At 45.6% G+C, this 24,600-nt stretch overlaps 2 protein-coding genes across 3 annotated transcripts in view; one reads left to right on the top strand and one right to left on the bottom strand.

Annotated features, from left to right (window-relative positions):
• The window catches only part of MCPH1 (microcephalin 1), a 1,086,437-nt gene that overhangs the window by 535,542 nt on the left and 526,295 nt on the right, over positions 1–24,600 (top strand). The gene's annotated exons all lie outside the window — the stretch shown is intronic.
• Positions 18,263–24,600, bottom strand: part of ANGPT2 (angiopoietin 2) — a 183,957-nt gene continuing 177,619 nt past the window's right edge. Inside the window, exon 9 of the mRNA XM_069235812.1 lies at positions 18,263–20,666. Coding sequence (XP_069091913.1) covers positions 20,506–20,666 — 161 coding nt within the window. The 3' untranslated portion in view covers positions 18,263–20,505. The remainder of the gene's footprint in view (positions 20,667–24,600) is intronic.

Raw genomic sequence — 24,600 nt, 5'->3', positions numbered from 1 at the left:
ATTTTCACCCTGCATTTGCATGAGTCATCTGAGGAGCCTGTGGTCTATCTGAACCCAAAAGTGAGTCCCAAACAGGTATGGTCTCAGCTTCTTCAGTGCCTAGACCACAGCAAATGCTTCTCTTCCAATAGCACTCCACCTCTGTCCCCGTGGTAATAGTCTTCTGCTAATAAAGACTACTGGTTGGTCTAGGCCCTCCTCATTCAGCTGTGCTAGGACCACCCCTATGCCATGCTCTGAAGCATCTGTCTGCATGATGAATTCTCTGGAGTAGTCAGGGGCTTTGAGCACAGGTGCTGTGCACATGGCTTCATTCAGGGAGTCAAAGGCTTTCTGGCAAGCCTGTGTCTAATTCACCAACCTAGGTTGCTTCTTGGATATGAGTTCTGTTAAGGGAGCCACTATGGAGCCATAACCCTTAAAAATCTTCGGTAGTATCTGGTGAGACCTAAGGAGGCTCTGACCTCTGGGTTCTAGGTGGTTGCCAGGCCTTGATTGTTTCAATCTTGGCCTGGAAGGACTGTACATTTCCACCACCTACTAGGTGTCCGAAGTACACCACGAACCCTGCCCAATCTGGCACTTACTGGCCTTGATGGTCAGGCCTGCTTGTTGCAGGGCCTGAAGCACCTCCTTGAGGTGGAGCAGGTGTTCCTCCCAGCTAGGAACTATACAAGGCGATGTCGTCTAGATAGGCTGCACAGAAGGCATACTTGCCAGCTAAGACCCCATTAACCAACCGTTGGAAGGTAGCGGGGGCATTTTTCAGTCCAATGGACATGACTCAGAACTGGTAATGACCCTGAGGAATAGAAAAAGCTGATCTTTCTTTTCCCCCTTCAGTCAAGGCGATATGCCTGTACCCTGATGTGAAGTCAAAGGTACTAAGGAACTTTGCAGCGCCTAGCCTTTCTACAAACTCATCAGCTTGGGGGATGGGGTGAGCATCTGTCTTTGTGACAGAGTTGAGATCCTGGTAGTCCACGAGGAACCTGAGCTCTGGCTTGGCACCGGGAGCAGCAGCCTTGGGAACCAACACCACTGGGCTGGACCAGGGAATGCTGGAATTCCGATAACCCCAAGAACCAGCATATTGGCAACTTCTTTCTTGATGCTGGACCTCACCTTGTCTGACACTCTGTAAATTGTATTCTTTACAGGGGGTCTGTCTCCTGTGTCAATGTCATGGACACACAAGTGTGTGATACAGAGGTTAGGGGAAACCTGGGAAGAGAACTACTCCAATAATTTGTAGCAGTCCCCTCTCTGATCTAGGGTCAGGGAGTCAGAGAGATTGACACCCTCCACTGACCCATCACTTTCTTTGGCAGAGAGGAGGCTGGAGAGAGACTCACTCTCCTCTTTCATACCCTGATCCATCACCAGACTCATTCTGACTTCAGACCTCTCAAAATGAAGCTTCAGTCTGTTTTGATGGAGCACCCTTAGGGGGCTCCTAGGGGACTTTAGGTCCACTAAGTAAGTGGCATTCCCCTTCAGCTCCTTGATCTCGAATGCGCCAGTCCAGTGGTCGTGGAGAGCTATAGGCTTTACTGGCTCCATTACCCATACTGTGTCTTCAGGTGAGAATTCTACAAGGGTGGCCTTCTGGTCATACCATTGTTTCATCACCTCTTGACTGGCCTCTGGGTTGCTCTTAGCATGCTTCCAGAAGTGCTGCATCTGGTTGCGGAGGGCCAGCATGTAACTGGCCACATCCTGGGGTGTTCCCTGGGATCTTTCTCCCACCCCTCTTTCACTATGCTTAGAGGTCCACTGACAGGGTACCCATATGGAAATTCAAAGGGACTGAACCCCACCCCTTTCTGGGGCACCTCTCTATAAGCAAAGAGAAGGCATGGCAAGAGGATGTCCCACTTATGCCTCATGGCCTCAGGTAGGCCTGCGATCATGCCTTTAGGGTCTTTTTGAACCTTTCCACAAGCCCATTGGATTGAGGATGGTAAGGGGATGGTAAACCGGTAGGTCACCCCACACGCATCCCACATGGACTTCATGCTCGCAGACATGAAGTTTGTGCCTCTGTCAGACTCAACCTCTTTTGGGAATCCCACATGGATAAATATCCCCATCAGAGCTCTGGGCACCACCTGTACAGTCACTGTCCTTAGAGGGATCCCCTCCAGAAAGCAAGTGGCATTGCCCACTAAAACAAGGATAAACCTGTTGCCTAGGGCAGTTTTAGGGTACTAGGGACCAATGACGTTGATGCCCACCCTTTCAAAGGGGGTGCCAACGATGGGGAGTGGGATCAGCGGGGCTTTTAGCCATTTCCCTGTCTTCCCAGTAGCCTGGCAGGTTGGGCAGGACCTACAGAAAGCATCTGAGGCTACCCACATTCAGGGCCAAAAAAAGTGGGTGACAAGCCTGGTGAAGGTCTTGTCTTGCCCCAAATGTCCCACCAGGGGGATGTCGTGAGCCAACCCCAGTAGGAAGGCCTGGTAGCACTGGGGGACCACCAGCACATGTAAAGGAGATAATTCTCCCAATAGATATGGTCATCGCCATGGGCTTCACCTGCTGCCTGGGCTGTGGCCTGTTGCCTCAAACCCTGATGAGTGGGGTACTCTTTCTGCGCTTTGCAGAACTCCTCCCTGGTTGGCCCACCCTCAACTCGCCAGCCAGCAAGCTCAGGCAGGTTACCCAGGGCGACGATGTCGTCCCCAGTTGGCTCAGGGGCCTCCTCCTCTGGGACCTCATCAACGACCGTGGAAACGTCTGGGACCGGTTTCCCGTGCCCCTTGCCCTTCCTCTTTGCAGCTGTCTGGGCCATTGTTCCAGGCTCCAGACGCCCTTGACTCCCTTCCCAGGCAGCTATGGACCGTGTGGTCATGCAGACCCATTCAGGCAAACCTTACATCTCCAGGTGAGACCTGAGCTCCAACTCCTTCCAGGTAGTACGCTCAAAGTAGTTGCCTAACAGACAATCTACAGGCATGGCAGGACTCGCAGCTACTTTTAATGTACCAGAGACCCCCCCCCCCCCACTCAAAGGGAACGAGAGCCACCGGTAGGTGAATCTCATAATTGTCAGCAACTATGACCTGGTGGAATGAATTGGGGATGACCTGCTCTGCTGACACCAGCGGACCCCGGACATTGGTCATGCAGGCTCCTGTGTCAGGCAGAGCCTCCACCCTTTGCCCATTAATGGTGACCCACTGCCTATACTTGGAACTATTGGCAGGCATGTGGGTTTTTCATCTCCCAGGGACACTACTGTTACCTCTATATGTTCCCCAAAACTGTTTGGACTACCTCCTCCCCGAGCGCTACACTAGCCAACTCAGGTGTCTTCCCTCCAGTGGGCGGGTTGTACCCGCATGGGACACTTGGAGTCACCCTTGAAGTGTTCTTGCCTGGTGCACTCTAAGCATTTGGGAACAAACTTCCCTTTCTTCTTATCAAAGAACCTTGGCCTCTTCTCAGACTCAGGCTGGGACTGGTTACCACCACCCCCCTGGGAATTGTTTTGGGGGTCTTTTGAGAACTCCTTATTTTTAAGTTTTTCTCCCCCCTTTTTCTTATGTCTGGTGGGAACCCTGACCACCTTTGTGGGTGTCCTCCCCCCAGATACCTTTTTGGACACTCTTGTACTAACCCAGAGATCCGCCTCCTCAGCAAGCTTCCTAGGATCAGTCAGCTTACTGTGAACTAGGTGCTGGCGCAACTCTGTAAAGCAAACACTGAGCATATGCTCTCTCAGGATCAAATTATACAACCCCACATAGTCATCTGTTTTACTGCCCCGCACCCATCCATTCAGTGCCTTACTGGACAAATCAAAAAAGTCTACCCAGGTTTGTGTGGAGAGCTTGGTGTTGTCCCTGAACATCTGAATGTACTTCTCGGGGGTCAGCCCATACTTGGCAAGCAAAATGGTTTTCATGGATGAGTATGTGTTCTGATCTTTTGGATCTAATGAGAGAAGTGTCTCCCTCCCAACAGCTGGTACATATCCCCACAAGCCTGCCCCCATTGCTTTTCAGGATCCCCAGGAGCCCTTAGTGCAACTTCATAAGCAGCCATCCACTTATCAATGTCCTCTCCCACCACATAACTTGGCAGCACATTTTTGGGTATACGAACCTTTTTGTATTTCTTCATGCATCTTTCTAAAATGCACGCATTGACGATGCCATTTGTTTGTGTATTCTCCTTTGGCCGACTGGGCTTCACCACACAGACAACCAGAGCTACCTGCAACCATTAAGGAGGGCGACTTTCACCACAGAGCATGGAGAAAATTCCATAACTCCGAGGAAGATGCAGAAGGTCATGTATAGCTACCAAAGAAAATTAAAAACTGTAAGGACATCTGCCTATGACGTGGAGGTGGGTAATGTACAGGTGCCTTAAAGAGTGCCACTTTGGGATCTCACAACGAGAGGGAGATGCTTGAACTGTGCAAAATCCGCACATAGACTATTTCAGTGAGTTTGAGAGCGAAAGTGAAGTGCCTATGCCATTTGGTGCATTTTCTTTGCCATTTGCCATGGCCTTACAGGAAAGCTAAACCAATTGCGTGAAACCAATTTTGACAGTACTATTTTAGGGACAAATCAGTGGCGCAGTGGTTCTGTATAGCAGTGTTACAATGCACAGAACCCTATCACCAGCACAGATCAGATCCAGGAAAGGCAGATTCCCTTCAGCTCCATTTTTACAAAACATGTAATTTGTCTTTCAGGGCCTATATCGTTTTGTAATGGCACTGCAGCCAAATGCAGGAATTAAGAGGGTTGGGTCCCCATTGGACAAGCAGTTAGCATGCCCACAACTGCAATAACTAAGAGCTGACTCCTGATATTCAAGTAGATCTAGGGGTATCGGACCAGGACAATAGACTTTAAGAGGAACCTGAAAACCAGGTGAAATGGGTGTTCAAGGAAATTCAACTACTATTTTCAGAGGTGCATCAGGTGAAAGGATGGAGGGTTGGATACCTCATCAAGCAAACCATGAAAGAGGTTAAATTTCTCATTAGGGGTAACGCCCAGTGATGAGAGATGGAGGGGATGAATGGTGGCTCAGTGTGGAACAGTGATAGGGTAGACCATGGTTTCACAGTGCTAGAGGAGCCACGAAGGCCCCCTAAGCTATTGAAAAGGAAATAGCCAGGAAGGGGGGAAGCCAGCTAACAAGCTGGGAATAGAGTAATAACTGGGATGTGGAGAGTTGTGGACCTGCAGCCCAGAAATCAAGAATTCAGTGGTGTCCCACATAGAACATACATTGGTGGTGGTCCATAGTGATTTTCATTGGACATGTGCTGGCTGTAAGGTAGGGAGCATACCAACACACACCCTAAGTTATGGAGATGTTAGAGCATGGGGGCACTTATATAACAGCAATTATTCAAGCTGTGTTTACCTTTAATTTACTCTCCTTCTATTCTGTCCCAATCGTCTGTCCTAATTCCTTCCAAGAGCTAGTAAAGCGTCAGGAAATAAGCTCCACAGGGAAAGAAAGACCTAGTTCACTGTAGGGATTTGCATCACTATGAGGGCTGTAGTACGGAGGTCCTTTCGACAATTGATGTTGAGGTGTGCACATCTGAGTAGATATATTTGAGAGAGTGTTTGGGGCATCTGTTATCTTTCATTTCCACCCCTTTCATTGTCTTTAAAGCTTCTGCATATGCAATGTCCTGCAAAAAGAAACCTCCATGCTATAATCAGATGGCGTAATTCAAGTAAAGAGCAAGGTGGGCATAGCTGCAAGATTTGAAATCCCTTCTGTATTGGAATGGAATAAGGCTATCATTGTGCTGCTCTGAAGCTTCTAATATGACTGACAGGCAGTAGGATAAAATTACTCACCCGCAACACCCAGTTTCTCCCCTCTGGAGTGCTAATTCGTAGGCAAAGCCATCCAGGGACTTTTGCACCAGATTTTTGCCCAATGTCCTGTCTCCTTCCTATTTAAGTATTTAGCTGAGGCACAGTCAGCCTGCCCCATTACTAGGGGGGTCATTACAACATTGGCAGGCGGCAAGCGCCGCCCGCCAAGTTGTAACCGCCGGGCGGCCGCACTCACGCGGTGCCCATTTTGACATCCCTACTGGGCCGGCGGGGATGTGGGCCGCAACATGGAGCCGGCGGTGTTGCGGCCGTGCTACGGGTGCAGTTGCACCAGTCGCGCTTTTCACTGTCTGCACAGCAGACAGTGAAAAGCCACATGGAGCCCTGTCGGGGGGCCCCTGCACTGCCATGCCAGGGGCCCGCGACTCCCCGTACCACCATCCTTAGGCTGGTGGTCGGGGACTCGTAATCCCCTGGGCAGCGCTGCCCTGGCGGATTACTACCGCCGGGGCCATTGTGGCGGAAAACCCCCGGCGCCGCCGTCGTAATCCCCCAGGAATCACCGCCAGCCTGTTGGCGGTGCTTCCGTCATTTTAGTCCTGGCGGTCTCGTACTGCCAGGGTCAAAATTACCCCCTAAATCTATTAACAGTAAAACATTTTAAGTGCACTTAACAAATTTCAGTCACCCTTGCCTGATTACCTCCAGTAAACCTGAGAAATCCAAAATTAAAAAAACTCTTTGGTTCACTTCCATTCAGGTTGTCCCAGATACATAATCAGGTCGGACTGGGCCAACAAATAGGCCTGGGCACCAAAATGAAAGTGGCCCCCATTAGCAAACCATATCGCTAAATAAGTATCCCACATTTTCAGATCAATCCAGTTTTGAACTTGTAAAGGCACGCTGCGTGGGTATTTTGCAAGGTATGGGAGATTGCATGCATTTGTATCTGCTGCAGGCACTGCCTGTGGTAATGTCAAAAGGACTCACCAAGCCATAAAACAGGCCCACAAACTGTTAAAAAAATGACCCACACAATGATCTGTCAAACCAGCCCATCAGGCACTGCCTGATTGGCCTATAGGCCAGTCTGACACAGTAAAATATGAATCGGGTAACCACCTAGTGATTAATTTGAGCTGGTGCAGACCAACGGCACTCATTTTTGGGGACTAGTACTTTTTTTCCTCATTAGACATTGACTGCAAGCAAGCGAGGGTAAAACACACATGGGAAAGAAGGCGGAAGAGAAAGACAGAAAAACCATTACAAAGGGAGAAAGCAGGAATATGCAAGAGTGCGATAAAGGGGCAGGGAGTGCCTGATAATAGATGGAAGAGCCTTGAGGTTGATTCACCGCTACGCAGCCTTGGTATTTGGTACGCCAACATTTAAAAACATAGACACAGGTTTCTGGGCAGAGCTTTGGGCACTAGCACTCTTTTACAATCTAAGCACTGAAGCCACCATAGAGCCTCTTGTGATGTCCACAGAACTGCACATTCCGGAAAGCACACTCGCACAGATCAACAGACTTTATAATTCATTCATTACAAGGAACTGCTGCCAAACACTTTCATTCTTAATATTATTTGCAGTAGCTGTTAATGTATGTAGTACTGTGCAGATGTTTACTAACCAATATGGAATTAATGCACTGAACATATCATTAGTAATCACAGTGTAACAATATTGTAGACACGTTGGCTCTGATACCTGCTAAGACTGTTCTACAGCTAAAGTCCCAATAAAAGCATTATTGAGTATTAGGGGTTCTGCTGCACAACATATAGCCTCATATAAAATCAGCACACTAAGTGAAGGCTTAATTTATGTGTAAACGTTTGTATATGCACACTTGACTACTGAGAAACAGATTTGGTTAAATTAGTTATAAGATGATTTAAGGGTTGCGGTTTAAGGAAAGTCCACGTGCAGTTCTAATTGTTGCCATACCAATTAAATCAATGTTCACTTCAAGGCAAATTTCATTTCAGATCAGATCCATGTTACGTAATAATTACAATTTACTTTCATGTGAAATTCAAAAATATTACTTTTAAAAATATGTTTTTGTTGTATGGTTTTACAGGCAAGTGCAGTGAGGATGCAGTGTAATGTAAGCTTGTGAACTACCTCACTCCCAGCAGCAGAATCCTGCTACACCTACTAAGACCTTACGTCAACTTAATAAATTGTTGTTGCACAAGATAGCAGTCCCAGCCATCACATCCACTCAGTGTTGAACAGTGTTCTGCCCCGTAATACAGGAAACCTTCATTTTTCACAGAGCAGCGCTACTGCTGTACTGAGGTGCACGTAACCATGGAGTCATTCATTATTGTAAGTGAGCAAAGTTGTAAAATGTTTACCTTCTGTAATCCCCATGATTTCCAGGAAAGGGTAAGTATACAAGGGTAGATGCCCCTGTTCTGAAGTGGTCCCCCGTCATCTTCTGTTCCAGTCAGTTCTCTGATTGGAAATCTGATGAGCAGCAGTTTTTAACAGAATCCCGTTACTGTGATTGTCCCGACCCCTGCACAAATCAAATTAAAGTTTTTGCATTATTCCTCCCTAGTTTTTACCACAGAGTGCACAGTTCCTTCCTAAGCTCGACACTATCTGACAGCAGGTGTCTCAGAGTTTTGTGTGCTTCTGAAATACAAAATGTAATATCTGTGTTTTGCTTAGGTTTTTCTCCCTCTAGGTCCAACCATAACTCCGTCCATTCATCAGAGGATCAAAGAAAAAATCTGTCCCTCTTGGGCACATCTGATACTATCCCATGTTGTGAAAGGCTCGTCTATGTCTTAGGTAACACCTTTCTTCAAAAATATGTCCATTTAGGTTTACTCCTGGAAAGTTGCATACAGAATGGTCAATGTGGAAGGAAGTTCTAAGGAGTCCTAAAACTTGCATTTTTCAGTAAAGTCTTGAAAAGGGAACTCGACTACTGATGCCAGTTGGTAGTGATGCATAAGAACTGGGCATAGGATTGAGTTTAAAAACCATACTGTTGCTAGACTGTGCCCAATAGGTACTGCGACTAGGTACTTGAAATAAAAAATGAATTCACTGATGTTTTACGCTATGGGTTACATTACTGTTAAGAACTACAAGCAGTAATATAGCCATATTATTTTAAAGAATGCTGTTACAAAACCTAGTTATGGTTAGAATGCAAAGCCTAAAAACATGGATATGGGGAGGTGTGGCCAACCATCGCCAAAGATGGCCACTTCCTGGAGCAGCTCGTCTCCCCTTTTGAACAAATCCCCGACATCTGTTCACTAATCCGACCCATCAGCTTAAATCTATCATGGGTAGTCTCCTATCCTGCGGTAACAACTCGGCCATGATTTGAGCCAACCGCACCAAAAAGAACAGGCTCAGCGGGAGGGCGAGTCCTGGAGCTGCAACTGGCGTGCAACAGATGCAGAGGCGGCCAGGCATGAAGGAAACACCTTGCAGCGGAATGGAGGCCTGACATACCGGTGACTGCGCCTGGTGGGTAGTGGAACCCTTCCCTCAGTGGTGGGCCTAACAGTGTGCACGGGTTGAATTCAGCAGGCTGTCCACTGTGAACGATGGTGGAGGAAGAGGGGGTTACCACACTTGCAAATGACGTTGCACGAGGCGGAATGAGCCTGACACCAATGCGAGCAACTGGGCACTCATACTCCATATAAACTGCGTCCTCTCCTCAACAATAACACCTGAATCAATGTAATCACTGCAGGACAAAGGAGGCACTGCCTGCCGCAAGCTAACTTGACCAGCATGCCAACCATGCTGGGCTTAATTTCACACCAGGGGCAACAGGTGAGGAAGCTGCGCGCTGCACAGACCCTAGCACCAGGGAACCAGGTTCACTCGGACCTTAAGCGCAATTAGAGCTCTGCCTCCACCACTTGCACAGCTAATCACCGGGCCTCTCAGCTTTCACAAAGAGGCAAACAGTGGTAAAGAATGTGAAATTCTGTAACCGCTATACAGAGACCTTCTACCTGAAGAATAAATTCAGACACCATCCTGGAAATCTGGTCCGGGAAGAAAAAAATCAGGGCTGAGCCTGAAAACTCATGTAAGTGTACACGCCGGAGATACAACACTCTCCCCCAAGGGACTCCAACACTGGAACTACACATAGGGGCTCAGGAAAACTACATGTCCACAGTGTGACTTTGCCTTTACAGCAGCAGTGAGTGACTCATGGTGTCCTGTATGAGGTATCTACGCCCACAGAGATAATAAACCTTGCGTCACACAGGAGCGGGAGGGGCCCTAGGAAGGAAACCTTACCAGCTGCAGGGCATGCAGTGGTAACCCCCAGGGCAGACAGTGGTGAGTGTCCTCCCAGCAACCTTTCCTGCTGCCACAGTAAAGCAAGTCTGGGCCATCATAACTGGAGGGTGAGGACCCTGGCTAATGCAACAAACCAAACTGGATAAATACTCCCTCCTTCGTGACGAACAAGGCAAGCCTACCATAGCAGACACAGGAGAAGGAACAGCTCAGTCACAGGAGGATGATGAAACACGCACTCTCCAAGATGCTTTGGTGACGATTCAGGGCGTGAAGGAAGCGCTGGAACTCAAGCTAGACTCAGTATCTACTGAACTTACACTGGTGCACGCTGATCTCCATAGCATGAGCGACCAAGTGAAGGACACGGAGGTCTCCCTGGCCTCCATCCAGGCCGAAACGGCCTTCCTTCAGACTCAGGTCAAAGGCATGTGTGCCACAATGGAGTAACTAGAGGATTTCAAGAGGCGCTCAAGGTGCAATAATATTCGCCTAGTTGGAGTACCTGAGTGGGCTTAGGGGCCAATGACAGACCTCTTCGTGGAATATATCATCCTTAATAAATTACAACCATGGGGTCTCTCCAAATACTTTTCAGTGTAAAGGGCATGCAGAGTCCCATATGCCCCTCCGAAGCCAAGGGCCCCCTCTGCATTCAATAATAGCCCATTTCTTCAACTATAGAGACCAGGACGCCATTCTCCAGGCTCCACATGTGGCCCCACCTTTCCATATAGACAATGCCACCATTTCTTCCTTCCGGGATTACACCCTCCTGGTCTGATGCCTTTGTCGATGTTTCACAGAGTTAAAACGTGCTCTCTGGGAATGAGAACTGAAATACTCAATGCAATTCCCGGCACACTTGAGAGGCAGAAGGAAGAACTTGCCATTTCACAATACCAGAAGTAACATGGGAATGGCTTGAGGGCCGGCCGTGGCAGAAACAGAGGTTGCGGCTCACAAACAACACAATCCGTTCACCGGACCGGTGAAAAGACCATGGCCACCAAGTGAAAAACCATCAACCCCGAAGCGACCTGAGCACATATCTGCGTCAGCACAACCACAGGACCGTGACCAACTTGGAGAGGAGGCCTGGCCGACTCACAGCAGGATCCTTCCTCCTTCCCGCCGATGAGGTACTGACAAGACTAATCAAAAGCAGCAGTATCTTGAGGCTTGGAGAAAACAGCCCTAAGTTGATAGAGGTGACTATGATAGAAAGCTGGTAACAAGTAACTCCTTTGCAAGTTTAGGTAGTCGGTGGGGGGATGCTACCAAGAGAGAACTGTTCTCCACTGTTAAGCTAGTAAAGGGTGACAGGCACGCTGCACAGTTGGGGAGGTGGGTGTTTCAAGGCCCATCATGCAGGGAGGCAGGAGTTCTGGGAGTTTTTGTTTGTTAAAGTTGGCTCCAGGGTATGGAGCGCAGGGGTTCTTGAGCACACACATCATACTTTATAGGAGACACGTGGAATATCTCCCTATGTCCCAAGGTTTTGACCCACAAAATAGGAAGTGACCCAACAGACACTCCAGCACTCACCATGGCACCCACAAATAGGGAAGCACCGCCCATTACATGGAACATGGGCTAGGTGAAAAAATTAAACATAGAGTAGTCATCCAGTATCTTAAATAGCAGTCATCCGACAAAGCTCTAATACAAGAAACCCACCTACAAGGGCACTCCTGTAAGTTGCTTGACAGATGGGGCTACAAATTAGTGGCACTTTCAGGATTCACAACGGGATCCAGGAGTGTGGTGATTTTAGCTAAGAAAGTGCTCCCTTTAGTGGTTCAGCAGACCTGGCCTGACACCATCGGCCGCTTTGTGGCCTTAACTGGGAAATGGGAGGAACAGACCATCAATATCTGCCCTGTATATCTTCCACAACACCATGCTTCAAGACCTAGGCACACTTCTCCTGGGTTTGCTGGAAGGGAGATTGATAATTGGAGGAGACTTTAACTTGGTGTTAAGCTATACCCTTGATTGTCAACCACCCAGACTGGTTCAGGCACCTACATTCCCCTTCAGACTTCCTGAGCGCTATAGGGCTAACAGATATATGAAGGAAACATCATCCACATGATTAACAATTTACCTTCCTTTCCGGGGCACATGGTAGCATGTCCTGCATAGATGACATTTTCACATTAATGTGGTATGCCCATGTCTTCACAGAGGTACACCACCTAGCACAGGGCATATCAGACCACTGCCCTGTTGTAGCGATATTGGGCGTGCGCAGAGGCTTCCAGCACCAGCTTACCCCACTTAATCTCTGGTATCTCAAGTTGCCTAAGATCAGAAAATAACTCTGTATAGATACTGACCATTACTTTACAGACAACGCCCACTCAGTTGACTCTGCCCAGACTTTATGGGAGGCCTATAAGGCATTAATTAGGGGGACACGCTATTGCCTCCATAGTAGGACACAATAAAGAAGAAAGAGATCACCTGGAAACAGAAATATCCTAGAAAGGGACTTGACAAAAGACACGACTGCCAACTCCATACATAAGCTCAAGTTGAAACATCGCAAATATAGAGATGTAGCGAATGGCGCTGCTCAATTGGGCCAAAGGGCAATGCAACACTGCCTCTATGAGGCCAAGGAGAAGGCCAGTAAATTGCTGGCCTGGATGGAGAAAAGATACCAGCTAAGCAACCGGGTACTAGAAGTGCGTGTAGCGACGGGAGGCATTAGTGCGTACAAGTCTGCAGATTGCTGACGTATTCACAGGTTACTGTGCCTAACTATACATGGCCACAGTGACAGCTATGGCGGAGGAAACAAGAGAATTCCTAACTGACATCAAAATGCCATCTCTGTTGGAAGAGGATCGATGGTTCATCGGTGGAGAGATTACGAAAGCCAAAATTGTGGCAACAACAAGGGATTTTTCCCCCAGAAGGGCGACTGGCCCGAACAGACTCCTGACTGAGTTATATAAACTTCTGTGCCAAAAATTAGCTCCACACCTCTTAAAGATGTTCCTAGAAAGTAGACTAGAGATCCTGCCTGAGGATCAAAGACTCAAAACAGTTGTTGTGATTCCCAAAGCAGGGAAACCGCCCGAGGATTGTTCATCCTACAGGCCAATTTCCCTTCCCAATGTAGAGGCCAAGGTACTGGCAAAAGTCCTGGCCACTCATCTCCTGAAAGTAATTCCGTCCTTGGTCCACCAAGATCAATCTAGTTGTATGCCACGCTGAAGCACCACTCTAAAATTTGAGGAGGCTGCATAATGTTCTGAGAAAAGCCCTGCAGATCCCAGAGGCGGCAGTGGTGTTTGCCACTAGACGACGCATGGCCTTCAACTCCATAGACTGGACCTTCAATTATGAGGTCCTGCCCAAACTCAGCTTTGGTCTGGGGTTCCTCGAAAGGGCATGAAACAGGGCTGCCCCGTGTGTCCTTTAATATTTACCCTAACATTTGAATCTCTGGCAGCGTGGATAAGGCAAGATCCTTTGGTTCGGGGCCTTGACTGGACTGATCACTGGGAGGATAAAATTTCTCTCTATGCAGATGACATTTTACTATACATATCAGACCCAGAGCTGACTCTGAACAGACTGATGGAAATATTTCACATTTACAAAAGCCACTCTGGATCCACTATTAATTGGGGGAAATCCAAGATCTATGTCTTGCAGGGGCAACTGCGTCTGCCTAGAGATTGCCCGGCAGATATAGTGACTGAGGGCTTTCGATTACTGGGGGTGCACGTCACTGGGAACCCAATGCTTTTTTACACTATGAATTTATTACCACCCCTGAAAAGGTTGGAAAGAGATGTACATCATTGGAGGGCACTTCCTCTGACACTGTTGGGCAGAGCTCCACTATTTCAAATGATGTCCCTACCCCGTTTTTAAATATACTGCAAAATACACCCTACTCTGTTTCCCATTTCCTACTTTAAGGCTATTGATAGCAAAGTGACGACAGTGTTGTGGAATGGAGGCCTGACCAGAATAGCGCATAACAAACTGAGAAGGGATGGCATATTGGGGGTATCGCGTTAACCGATATATAACAATACTATTGGGGGGCACAACTAACCACAATCAATGGTTGGGCCTTTGAATCCCCACAGGACCCAGCCTATGGAATGGATAGGCTAAACATACAAATGGTAGGTCAACTTAGAGTGCAGTACGGCCTCGCAAATGTGCAATGTGCCAAGGACCGACAGACATAGTCGTACAACTATGGCACAGGGCGAACAGATTCCTGGGGTGGATAGGCAAGCTGACACAATCCAAGCCTCTTTGGTACATGGCCGTAGTAGGCACACTGAGAGATCAACCCGGATTTCCCAAATGGGGAATAATAGGTATTTATAGGGTTGGGGACCTGTGGAGCCAAGGAGCCATTCTATCTTTTGTGGAACTACAGAAGGAATACCATTTGGCCCCCACACAGAGCACTACAGATATCTGCAGATCTGACACACACTTCACACAGCGATACCTAAAAACACGTAACTCCCAGAGTATGCGCCCTTAGAAGACTGGCTTCTAGATAAATACATGTTATGCAAATCCACCTCACTGACATATAAGAAAATAATTCACAACTCGCCAGACACTTTGGCACAACTACATGTCATATAGGTGCATTATCTAGGGGATATATAGATGGCAACGAATGGATAGAAGCCACAGCCTTCCCTATAGAAATTGCTATTAGCTCAGGATTGCATTGTGTGCAATTAAAGATACTACATGCGCCTACTACTCCCCGTTCACACTGTTCATAATGGGGATGATAACAACCAACTGTATGCGCGGATGTGATCAGATGGGCACCTTTTATCATCTGATTTGGGATTTTCCATAAAATAAAAGCTTTTTAGGGAGAGGTGGTGAAGAGCCTAAATGACATACTGGGATCCTCCCTCGCCCTCGAGGTGACGTGGTGTCTTCTGAATATATGGGGGTAATACAAACTTTCTCAAAAGCCACAGGTGTGGGCAACGTAGGGCCTGGCAGTTGCTAAGCGCAACATTGTCAGAATGTGGGGGGGTGGCAGAGCAGGTGCCACTCCTAGCCGAGTGGAGTAAGGCAATGGCCTGGTGTATACTGGCAGAAAAGACTGCCTACAAAAGACGTGGATGTCCAAGAAAATGGGACTAACTCCGGGGCCCCTCAAAGGCATACAGGGGCGATATTTGGGAGGTCCCCGAGATGACTGCGATCCGAAGCCGTAGTTCGAGAGGTTCAATACAGAACTCCAAGTGATTTTGAGGATCGGAAAGGGGGTACAGAGGGAGGAGGGCTATGCTATCTAAATGTATATGGGGATGTGAAAATGTTTGTTTGTGCTTGAAGTTTCTTTCTCTTCAAATTGTTAATAAAAAGTTGTTTTTTTTAAACATTGATATTCTATTGAACTAAACAGTAGTAACTCATCCATGCACAACTCCTGTACTCACCAAGGAGATCACTAATCGCTTCATCAAGGACATTGCTTGTGACAATTGGATGTGATCAACAATCTCAAACATAAAAATATTGCTAGCAGATTATATATGACATGAAATACATTTATAAATCTATAGTATCAATGAAAGTTCCTAGATTTCCTTAACAAAATTGTATATAGACCAGTAAAGCTGCAGTATTACTGAATGTTAATAGATGGCCCCTCTGCTACTGTTGTAGGGAGCATAGGCCACTATACCACTGACAAAAGAGTAAATACACATTTTCACAATTAAATGCTGGAAAAGTCTGTAATATTAAAACAGTATTGTTAGCCTCATTATCAATGATACAAGATTATGTTATGTAAAAATAGGATGGCACATTCAAATTGCATAAGGGAATTTATGGGATACATGTTTGTAGTATTGAAAACATTATGCCACTTTAACAGAGGATGATAGCTGCACACTTGTTATACAAATCACCAGATGACAACACTATTTGAATATTTAAGACACTTTTGCAAAATAATACACATCATTTGCTACAAATGATCCTATTAATATCATGGACTGTACTGACTACTAAACACTTTGGTGAAGGCCACAGCCTGTGCCTAGTCTTGAGGGGATGGGCACAGACCTGTGGGTATAGGGGCCTGGGGCAGTGCACAGCTGCATGTCATGTCAATGGGCACTGTGGTAGGAGTGTTTAAATGTTTTAAGCATTTGTTAATGTGAATCAACCTCCACGAAATTCAGTAAGAAACCCTTGTGAAGGGATGTTGTGGCTTTGTTCTAAGATATAATAAAAACACTCAATGTTCTCTGAAAATACCCCCAAATGAAAGACTGAACCTAAAAAGCACTGCCATTTCAGACTTCTGATTAGCAGAACAACATAAACGACCCATAATGCACTTCTTTTAACACTACAAATTAAATCTGGGAAGTCGACAGTAACTTCGGTACTGCGGCCTTACAGACTACATTAGCAACCCTTCTCTAATTTCTCCAAGGGCTTCTATCTGCACAAATCTATATTTAAAATTTGCATCTGCATTAATTGACTGTGAGCACTATTTTCCCTATGTACAATATGACCACTCCTAGTTGCTGATAATGGTCCTGTAGGCTTATACCTGCTTTTAATGTCTGTGAGACTGTCAGTAAATTGTGTGGAACTGCAGCAGCCTTAATTTTCTATATAAACTCTTCAATGACGTATAGGTGCAGACAGCATTACTGCAGTCTTTAATCTGCATCTTATTGCTGCCATTGTGGAACTTCCTCTCAGTATAATTTCTGTGGGGTCTTCTAATTGCTGGCTATGACTGCAGATTTATATAATTTTATACATGATGTTACCAGCAATATTATCATTCTCCTTCCTGAAATGTTGTGGTGGTTAGAGCTGATGAACTGGGTTTATTCGTTCCTACTGGATATTAAGGGTTCTCAGAAAGATATACATAAAAAAAGTGTACTTATCTATTGGTATATTGGAATTCTGCAAAAGGAGTACATTATTGCTGAGTTTCTTAAAGTACTGTTTCTGTAATTTACTTAACAATATTTTCCAAAAACGATACACTTAGATTCTGTTTGGTTACTGTAAAGCACTAGAAGCCACGTGGTGCTTTTTGTAGTAGTGAAGGCGGGATTTTTAACGTACAGATGTGTGATGGCTGCCAGTACTAGATGTACAGAAGTGGAAAAAACAGTCTCCAGTAATCAGTATTTTAATTTGGTTGACATTTGGATTATGTCTCAGAAATATAGTTGCTTGCTAGTCCTAGATACATTGTTCAGAGTGACATAGAGTTTTATGGCGTGTGTGTTAAAGGCAAGAATGAGCTGTGCTGGGGTGGGTTATTATTGATTAACAGTTGATGCTACAATGGAAAATATAGGGCCTGGTTACAAGTTCGGCGGGGAGATTCCCGCCAGGCCCATTCCGATTTTCCCACTGGGTTGATGGGCAGAAACCAGTCATCCCAGCGGGAAAGTGGCAGCAGCATTGCTGCCGACTCGTGATCAAGCTGGCAGCAATGCTCCTGTTCGCATGGTGCAGCAGCACCCTTGCAATGCTCACTGTCTGCACAGCAGAAAGTGAGCATTGCGAGGGTGCTGGGCAGGGGAAGTGAGCATTGCAAAGGTGCTGGACAGGGGAACCCCTGCCCTGCCCATGCCAAGTGCATTAGAAGTGCAGGGGCTGCTCTGTGGCCCCCTGCACCTGTTCTCTGCCAGCCTTTTCATGGTGGTAAAGCCACCATGAAAAGGCTGGCAGAGAACCGGGTCGTATTAAGCAGGGCAGCGCTGACTTCAGCGCCATCCTGGCTGATTCTGACCTCTGCCACTGTCAGCTTGTCAGGATCGAAGATCCCGGCGGAGACGGTGGTAGGTTGCCACAACCGCGGCGGTCTGACAGGCACCGCAAGTGTGGCAGTCCGAGTACCGCCACACTGGTAATCAGGCCCATAGTGTTGCACTATATGGAAAGAAGACAATTTGTGATAATTTTTTTTTGGGGGGGGAACATTAATTTTAAAAACATATTTTAGCACTGCAAATAAAACTACTTAAAATAATGAATTTCTATGTACCGTTTTATACACAGGTATACCAAAAAAGGGCTGGCAGGGGGCTGTGATGAAAAAACATGAAGATAATTATATCAAGTTTATGAATATAAATTTTATGAAGTGGAATAGAATTTCTCTTACTACGAAAAACAGTTGTCAAACATGTGCTCTTGCGTAAAGGAATTCTGAAGGCAAACCTTTCACAATATTCCCATTTAGCCCAGTCTCTCTGGTAAACATCCATGACCGCATTACTTTGACTCTGTCCTGGCTCCATGTTGATTTTCTCAAAATCCATTTGTTGCAAAGTCTTTACTTGTGCGTGTCCTATTGTCACTTTCTCAGTGGCATCTCTTTGCTTTCTGTCCCATGGATTATGTGAATTGTTCCAAGGCTTCCTCTTCAATAAAACCAGTTTCCATTCTCACAACATAAGGGTTTCATTTACCTCACTGTCAGAAGGTCTTTTATCAAATAGAAATAAATGTGCAAATTTACTAAATTGTGTAATGCAACAAATGTGATACAACGTAGTGCTGAACAGTTCTTCACATATCAATTAAAATGAAAAGTAAAATTTGTGCTTCACAAGAAAGTCAATAATTGCACTTGAAGTTGTGTAGAACATTCTCCCATTAAAAACAATGTAGCTCCATTAGAAAGATTTTTGTACAAAAGTTATATATATATATATTTAAAATGCTGGTATTAAATAATTCTATACATTATATTACAACATGTGAGCTATATGGTACACAGACCCAGGTACTACAACAATGGATACAGTATTTCAAGTAAAATGTTAATTAATGTTAACATGCCATTTACTTAAAGTAGAACACTTTATCACAGCAAACTACTCATTACTTCTCTGTTTACAAAACTTTGGGGAAGGAAATTTGAATTTAAGTCCCCAGAGCTACTCCTACGTTTGGACTCTATTCTAATTTTTGTTTGAATTCTGAAACAGTTTCAGGAATACTCCTGGATGCCTACAAAATCATAGATACCAAGGAGTATTTAAATGTGCAGCTATTTCTACATATGGAAATGTGACTCATAAGCACATTTGCATCTAAAAATTGTTTTATTTTTTGTCCAAAGTAATGTATTTCCTTTTCTATGTTCTATATACCTCTGTCAATGATAGCATGTTCCTTCTTCACTCCAATGCATTTACTACCTGTGGGGTAAATTTTAGGGGTATGTTCACAGTGGGAAACTACCCACATCTTTTTTGGAATACTCACAAACTTAATTGATGCTATATCATCACTTATGAGTCTTTTGCACACCTGAGTTGTCCTTAACTGCACAACATCTTTTGGTAATCAGACCCTATGTGTTCATCTTGAAAATAAAATAAATACTTCCATCAAAATGTAACTCCCAACCCTATTCATAATATTGTCTTAGTGCTTTCAGCATTGTTCTTTTCAGTTATTTTGTAGTAAATGTAGTAAATAACTTTGTAGTCATAACTATAAATCTAAATTTCTTCTATAATAGTAGTACATTTCTATTATTATTCTCCAGCTCAAAACAATTTACAAACATACAGCACAAAAGTGTCCAAAAATCAAACTTAAGGAAGGCAAATGATACAAACTTGCAGTATAAACAGCATTGAAAACCACAAATTATACAAAGAATTCCTATTTAATATGTATGCTTTTAAGAAAGACGCCATGCTGTACTCATGTATAGAAGTGTTTGATAGAGGGTCCTCAACAAATTCAGTCTCCATATGAGCGCTAGGCATTTTTCCTAAAGAAAGACACAGGGCAATCATAAAACATGTACAGGATTAAAAATGGAATGTCACATACAAAGTAATATGTATGTAAAAAAATGAGGATGATAGTTATTATTACACAAGTGGAAATTTCAGGAACGTCATGCATACCTATAATGAAAATTATCTCTTTACTGTATTTGTAGAGCGCAGGCAGGCATATTTAGTTATTTTGACATTTGTGTGGTAAGGCACATTGGCAATATTCTGAAAGAGTATGTCACAGTTCCAGTTATTAATAATACTCTATGAATTACAAGTCATTATTCATTCTGCTCTATAATTTCATTAACATCTTCTATCCAGGTTTCTGTTTCTGTTAAAGTCACCAAATGATTGAATATTCTAGTCTTTTGTTTGGCTGGTTATACCAGTGCATGATAGCCAAGAAAGGGTATTTCTTTTCAAAAGTTCTAAGTATCCTTTTAGAACATCAGTGTCCTTTTGTCTGTTGGTAAACGGAGATACTTTGCATAGGTGTTGTTACATTTTGAACATCAAGTCTTGATGACTAAATATTATTAACATTGACATCAGATCCAATATTAGAACTCTGCTGGTCGGATCATCATTGTTGTAGCTTTGAGGGAATATCCAGAGCCTTTCCAATAATACCACTTAATACCGTTAAACTTGTTTGTGTTCTGTCCCAGTGAATAGTACATTCCATTCAGGTTGGAAGGACCACATGCATCAAACCACCAGCCTGTAAAACAGAAATAATAGCATAGATGAAATAACTGAATAAAATTGATGATGAAAGCAAAGGACTGTACATTTGTGTTGTCTTTATTTTTAAGTATCTTCAAACAAACTATGATAGTCATTGTTTTGATGCCCTTTCAATTCATCAAAGTTTTTAATAGGCGGGTATAAGGACAGTGGTGCACTCATAGTGGTTCAATAATCAGAGTTTGTTTAATCTGAGAAAATGTATTATGAATTAATAAATCTGTGGCAAATAGTAATCCCTTCATGCACTGAGCAGTAAACAAAAGAAAGAGAATGTTTATCTTCGTTTATCCCTATCTTTTTATGCTGCCATTTGCATTGATGGTAATACTTAGGGGCCAGATTAGGGCCCAATTATATAGAAAGTAGTACATCTGCACCTGTAAAAGTACATCTATGAATAGGTGCATATTTACTACTTTTTGTAATGCACATACATTCCATCTGCACCAGACACAGGTTTCCGGGTGTACTAAGGGAATGTAATGTGATATCTCCCTCACATTCCTGTTTCCACTGTGTGTAATTCTGTACAGGCTCCAATTACGAGTCAGGTGGCGCGGTCTCCACAGTTTGAATACTGCTTCCCCTGATAACAAGAGGTCTAGTATTTCCACACACCGATTTTCTGAGTGCAGGAACCCCAGGATAGGTTTTTAGCGGCTGTAAATTCCAGCCAGTAAAATCATTTTTTTTTTTTAACATATTTTTATTGAATTTTTCAAAACGAGTCAAACATTGTGCCATATACATGCGTTGTCAATGACAGGCAGTTGGCGGTTTTGGCAGTTCTTTTAAATTTGCACAATTTGAAATGAACAAATAACAAAAACACTTTGTACACTTCCAGGTCCGGGTGTTCTAACCAGTGTGTTTGATTTATTGCCTACGCCGATATTTAGCACATTTTGATGCGGGGTGGCTCCACAGTTTCACAGGATGAGGACTTAAATTCTGTGCGGGGGGAAGCGCCAGCTATTAAGGTGCTGGTGTCAGGTGGTATAGGTATACTGGCCGGTGGACACTGTGTGAGGTATGTGCGCGTGGAGGTTTGGTGTATTATCAATGGGGGGTGAGGTGTTGCTGATGAGGTCGTGTGCGTCCCCTAATGGAATGCTGTTTTGCGGCTGGCTGCATGCCAGTGACTGCCTTGGTGTTCACGTTGCTTAGCAGTTCACGGGGGCTTCTCGTCATTTTTTGCCTCTAACTTAGAAACTAGTGTGTTCCAAGTTTCGCAACCCGCATGTCGCAGTCCCCCACGCGCTAGTTTCGTTATTACCTGGTACTCAGCACGGGCCCATCGCAGTGTAAGGGTAAGCAAGGCTTTCAGGTCGGGTGCATTGGGGGCTTTCCAATTCATAGCTATCAATCTTTTATACATTGCATAAGCCAGGTCTACAAACCTATGTAGGTGTTTGTGTTTTTTCGCCCTTGTCCTGAGACCAAGTAGGCAGGACTTGGGGTTCCAATCCAGGTAGAGGCCCGTCATTTCTGCTAGTGTTTTTACCACCCCAGCCCATTCCTTTTTGTATCTGGGGGCACTCCCAGACCATGTGATAGAACTGTGCCTCTGGGGTTTTGCATCTGGGACAGGCCGAGTCCGACCCGGGGAACATGCGTTTGATCCTGGCCGGTGCTAAATATGTTTGGTGTTTGGTGTATGTAATTGAACTGCGTGTAGCGGAATCTGGGGTTCCTTGAAACCTCGCGGGTGTGGCTTAGGGCTTTCGGCCATTCTTCCCAGGAGATCGGGGCAGGCAGAACAGCGTTCCACCTCTCCCTGGCTTTTGGCAGATTGAGTGCCGGGGGTTTATTCAGGAGTTTGTATAAGTTCGAGACTGTTTTTGCTTGGGTGTCGTAGCTCAGCATGTGGTGTAGTGTGGGAGAAGTATCTGGTTCTAGTTCTCCAGTCGCCCATGTTCTTCTAATTGCGTGACATATAGCGTGATAGGCTAGGAATTGTCCCGGGCTCACCGCTGTAAGGGCTTGCATGGATTCGAAAAACATTAATTTACCTTCCTCAAAGCAGTCTCCCACTGTGTGTATGCCCGCATCCGTCCAGGCTGCGGGCAAGTGTAATCCTGCCTCAGCCCACCCGGGAAGTCGTTCTAGTGGGAGGAGCGGTGAGTAGGGAAGTTCTTTTGCGTCTATTTGAATATACCTCCTCCAGCATGCGTGGGCCGCCGCTGTCAATGGGTTCTCGCACGCGCTTTTTGTTAGTTTGTTTGTGAGCCATGCGAGCAGGGGGACTCCCTGAAGTCGGGATGATAGCCAAATGGATTCCGCCGTAGGCCTGTGGATCCAGTTCAGTATCCACTGTAACTGCGCGGCTGTGAAATAAAGCTCAAAGTTGGGGGCGCCCAGTCCTCCCGCGGTGACTGGACGGTGAAGCGTGGTGAGTGAGACCCGCCTTCTGCCCTCACCCCACACCAGCTGCAGTAGGACAGCATTTAGACTATTAAAAAAACTTTTAGGAATGATAAGCGGCAGAGCCGCGAAGTGGTATAACAGTCTAGGTAGTATCAGCATGTTTGCTAAGGCCACCTTGCCCAGTGGTGAGAGTGGCAATTAATTCCAAAATCGCATTGAACCCTTTATGGAGGCCACCACTCTTCCTAGATTACCATCCCTAAGGTCTTCTGTTCTGTGATAGATGTTAACCCCTAAGTATTTAAATGTGTCAAAGCACCATTTTAGGGGGCCTTGTGGGGCGCTATCTTGTTTCGATAAGGGCCAGCTGGCTAATGGGAATATACAGGATTTTCCCCAGTTTACTACTAGGCCGGAGATCCCTCCAAACTCAGACAGCAGCGACATCACCGAGGACAACACCCTTCCCCCTTTCGTATGTATATCAGGGCATCATCTGCATATAGTGATATGGCGTGGTAGGTCCCATTCCTGATTACCCCCCAACTCTCCTTTTTTGCTCGGACGCGTGTGGCCAGTGGTTCCATTGCCAAGCAAACAGCAGGGGGGACAGGGGGCATCCCTGTCTTGTGCCCCTGTTAATCGGGAAGCTCCCTGAAATGACCCCACTCTTCTTCACCCTAGCCTGTGGGGTGGTGTACAATATACGTACCCAGCGTGTGAATTTTGGGCCAATGCCCATTTGCTGCATGGTGGCAAACAGGAAATCCCATTCTAATGTGTCGAACGCTTTCTCAATATCAAGTGAGATCACTGTTTCCTCGTATGCATGCGGGAGAGTGTCGCCCATCACGCTCAGTAGCCTTCGAATGTTGAGAAAAGTGTTACGTTTCGGGATGAACCCGTTTTAGTCCCCGTGTACCAGGATGTGCATATAGGGAGCTAACCTGTTGGCGAGTATTTTACCAAGTATTTTGCAGTCTAAATTTAGTAGCGACAGAGGTCTATAGGATTTAACATCAGTGGGGTCGCGTCCTTGTTTGTGAGGACCACTATCATTGCCTCCCTCAGCATTGGGGGTAGGGTCCCACTGGCCCATGCCTCTTCGAATACTTTCAGGAGATGTGGGTTAAGGCGCGTCACAAAAGTAGAGTAGTATTCTGATGGAAGGCCGTCTGCGCCTGGTGCTTTATGCCTAGGCAATTGCGTAAGGGCCATGTTGAGTTCCCCCAGAGTCAGGGGGGCCTCTAGTGTGTCTCTATCTGCCCGTGAGAGTTGGGGCATGGGTGAGCCCGCCAGGAAGGACCTGAGTTGATGGGTGGTGCATGAAGTGCGTTTAGTGTATACGTTTGTGTAGTATTCCCTGAACGTGACGTTAATTTCTTCCTGCATGATTGTCAGTGTACCTACGCCTGTCTCTGTGGCCCCAATGGGGGGGCGCTGCCGGTCTTCGCGCAAAAGCCACGCGAGTAGCCTACCCGATCTATCACCTTCCATTTGAAGTCGCATCAAGTGGTATTTGTGATCGTGCTGGCAAA

The sequence above is a fragment of the Pleurodeles waltl genome, chromosome 5 (genome assembly GCF_031143425.1).
Source record: "Pleurodeles waltl isolate 20211129_DDA chromosome 5, aPleWal1.hap1.20221129, whole genome shotgun sequence".
NCBI lineage: Eukaryota > Metazoa > Chordata > Amphibia > Caudata > Salamandridae > Pleurodeles > Pleurodeles waltl.
The sequence above is the reverse complement of the archived record's forward strand: the minus strand, read 5'-3'. Positions and strand labels throughout refer to the sequence as shown.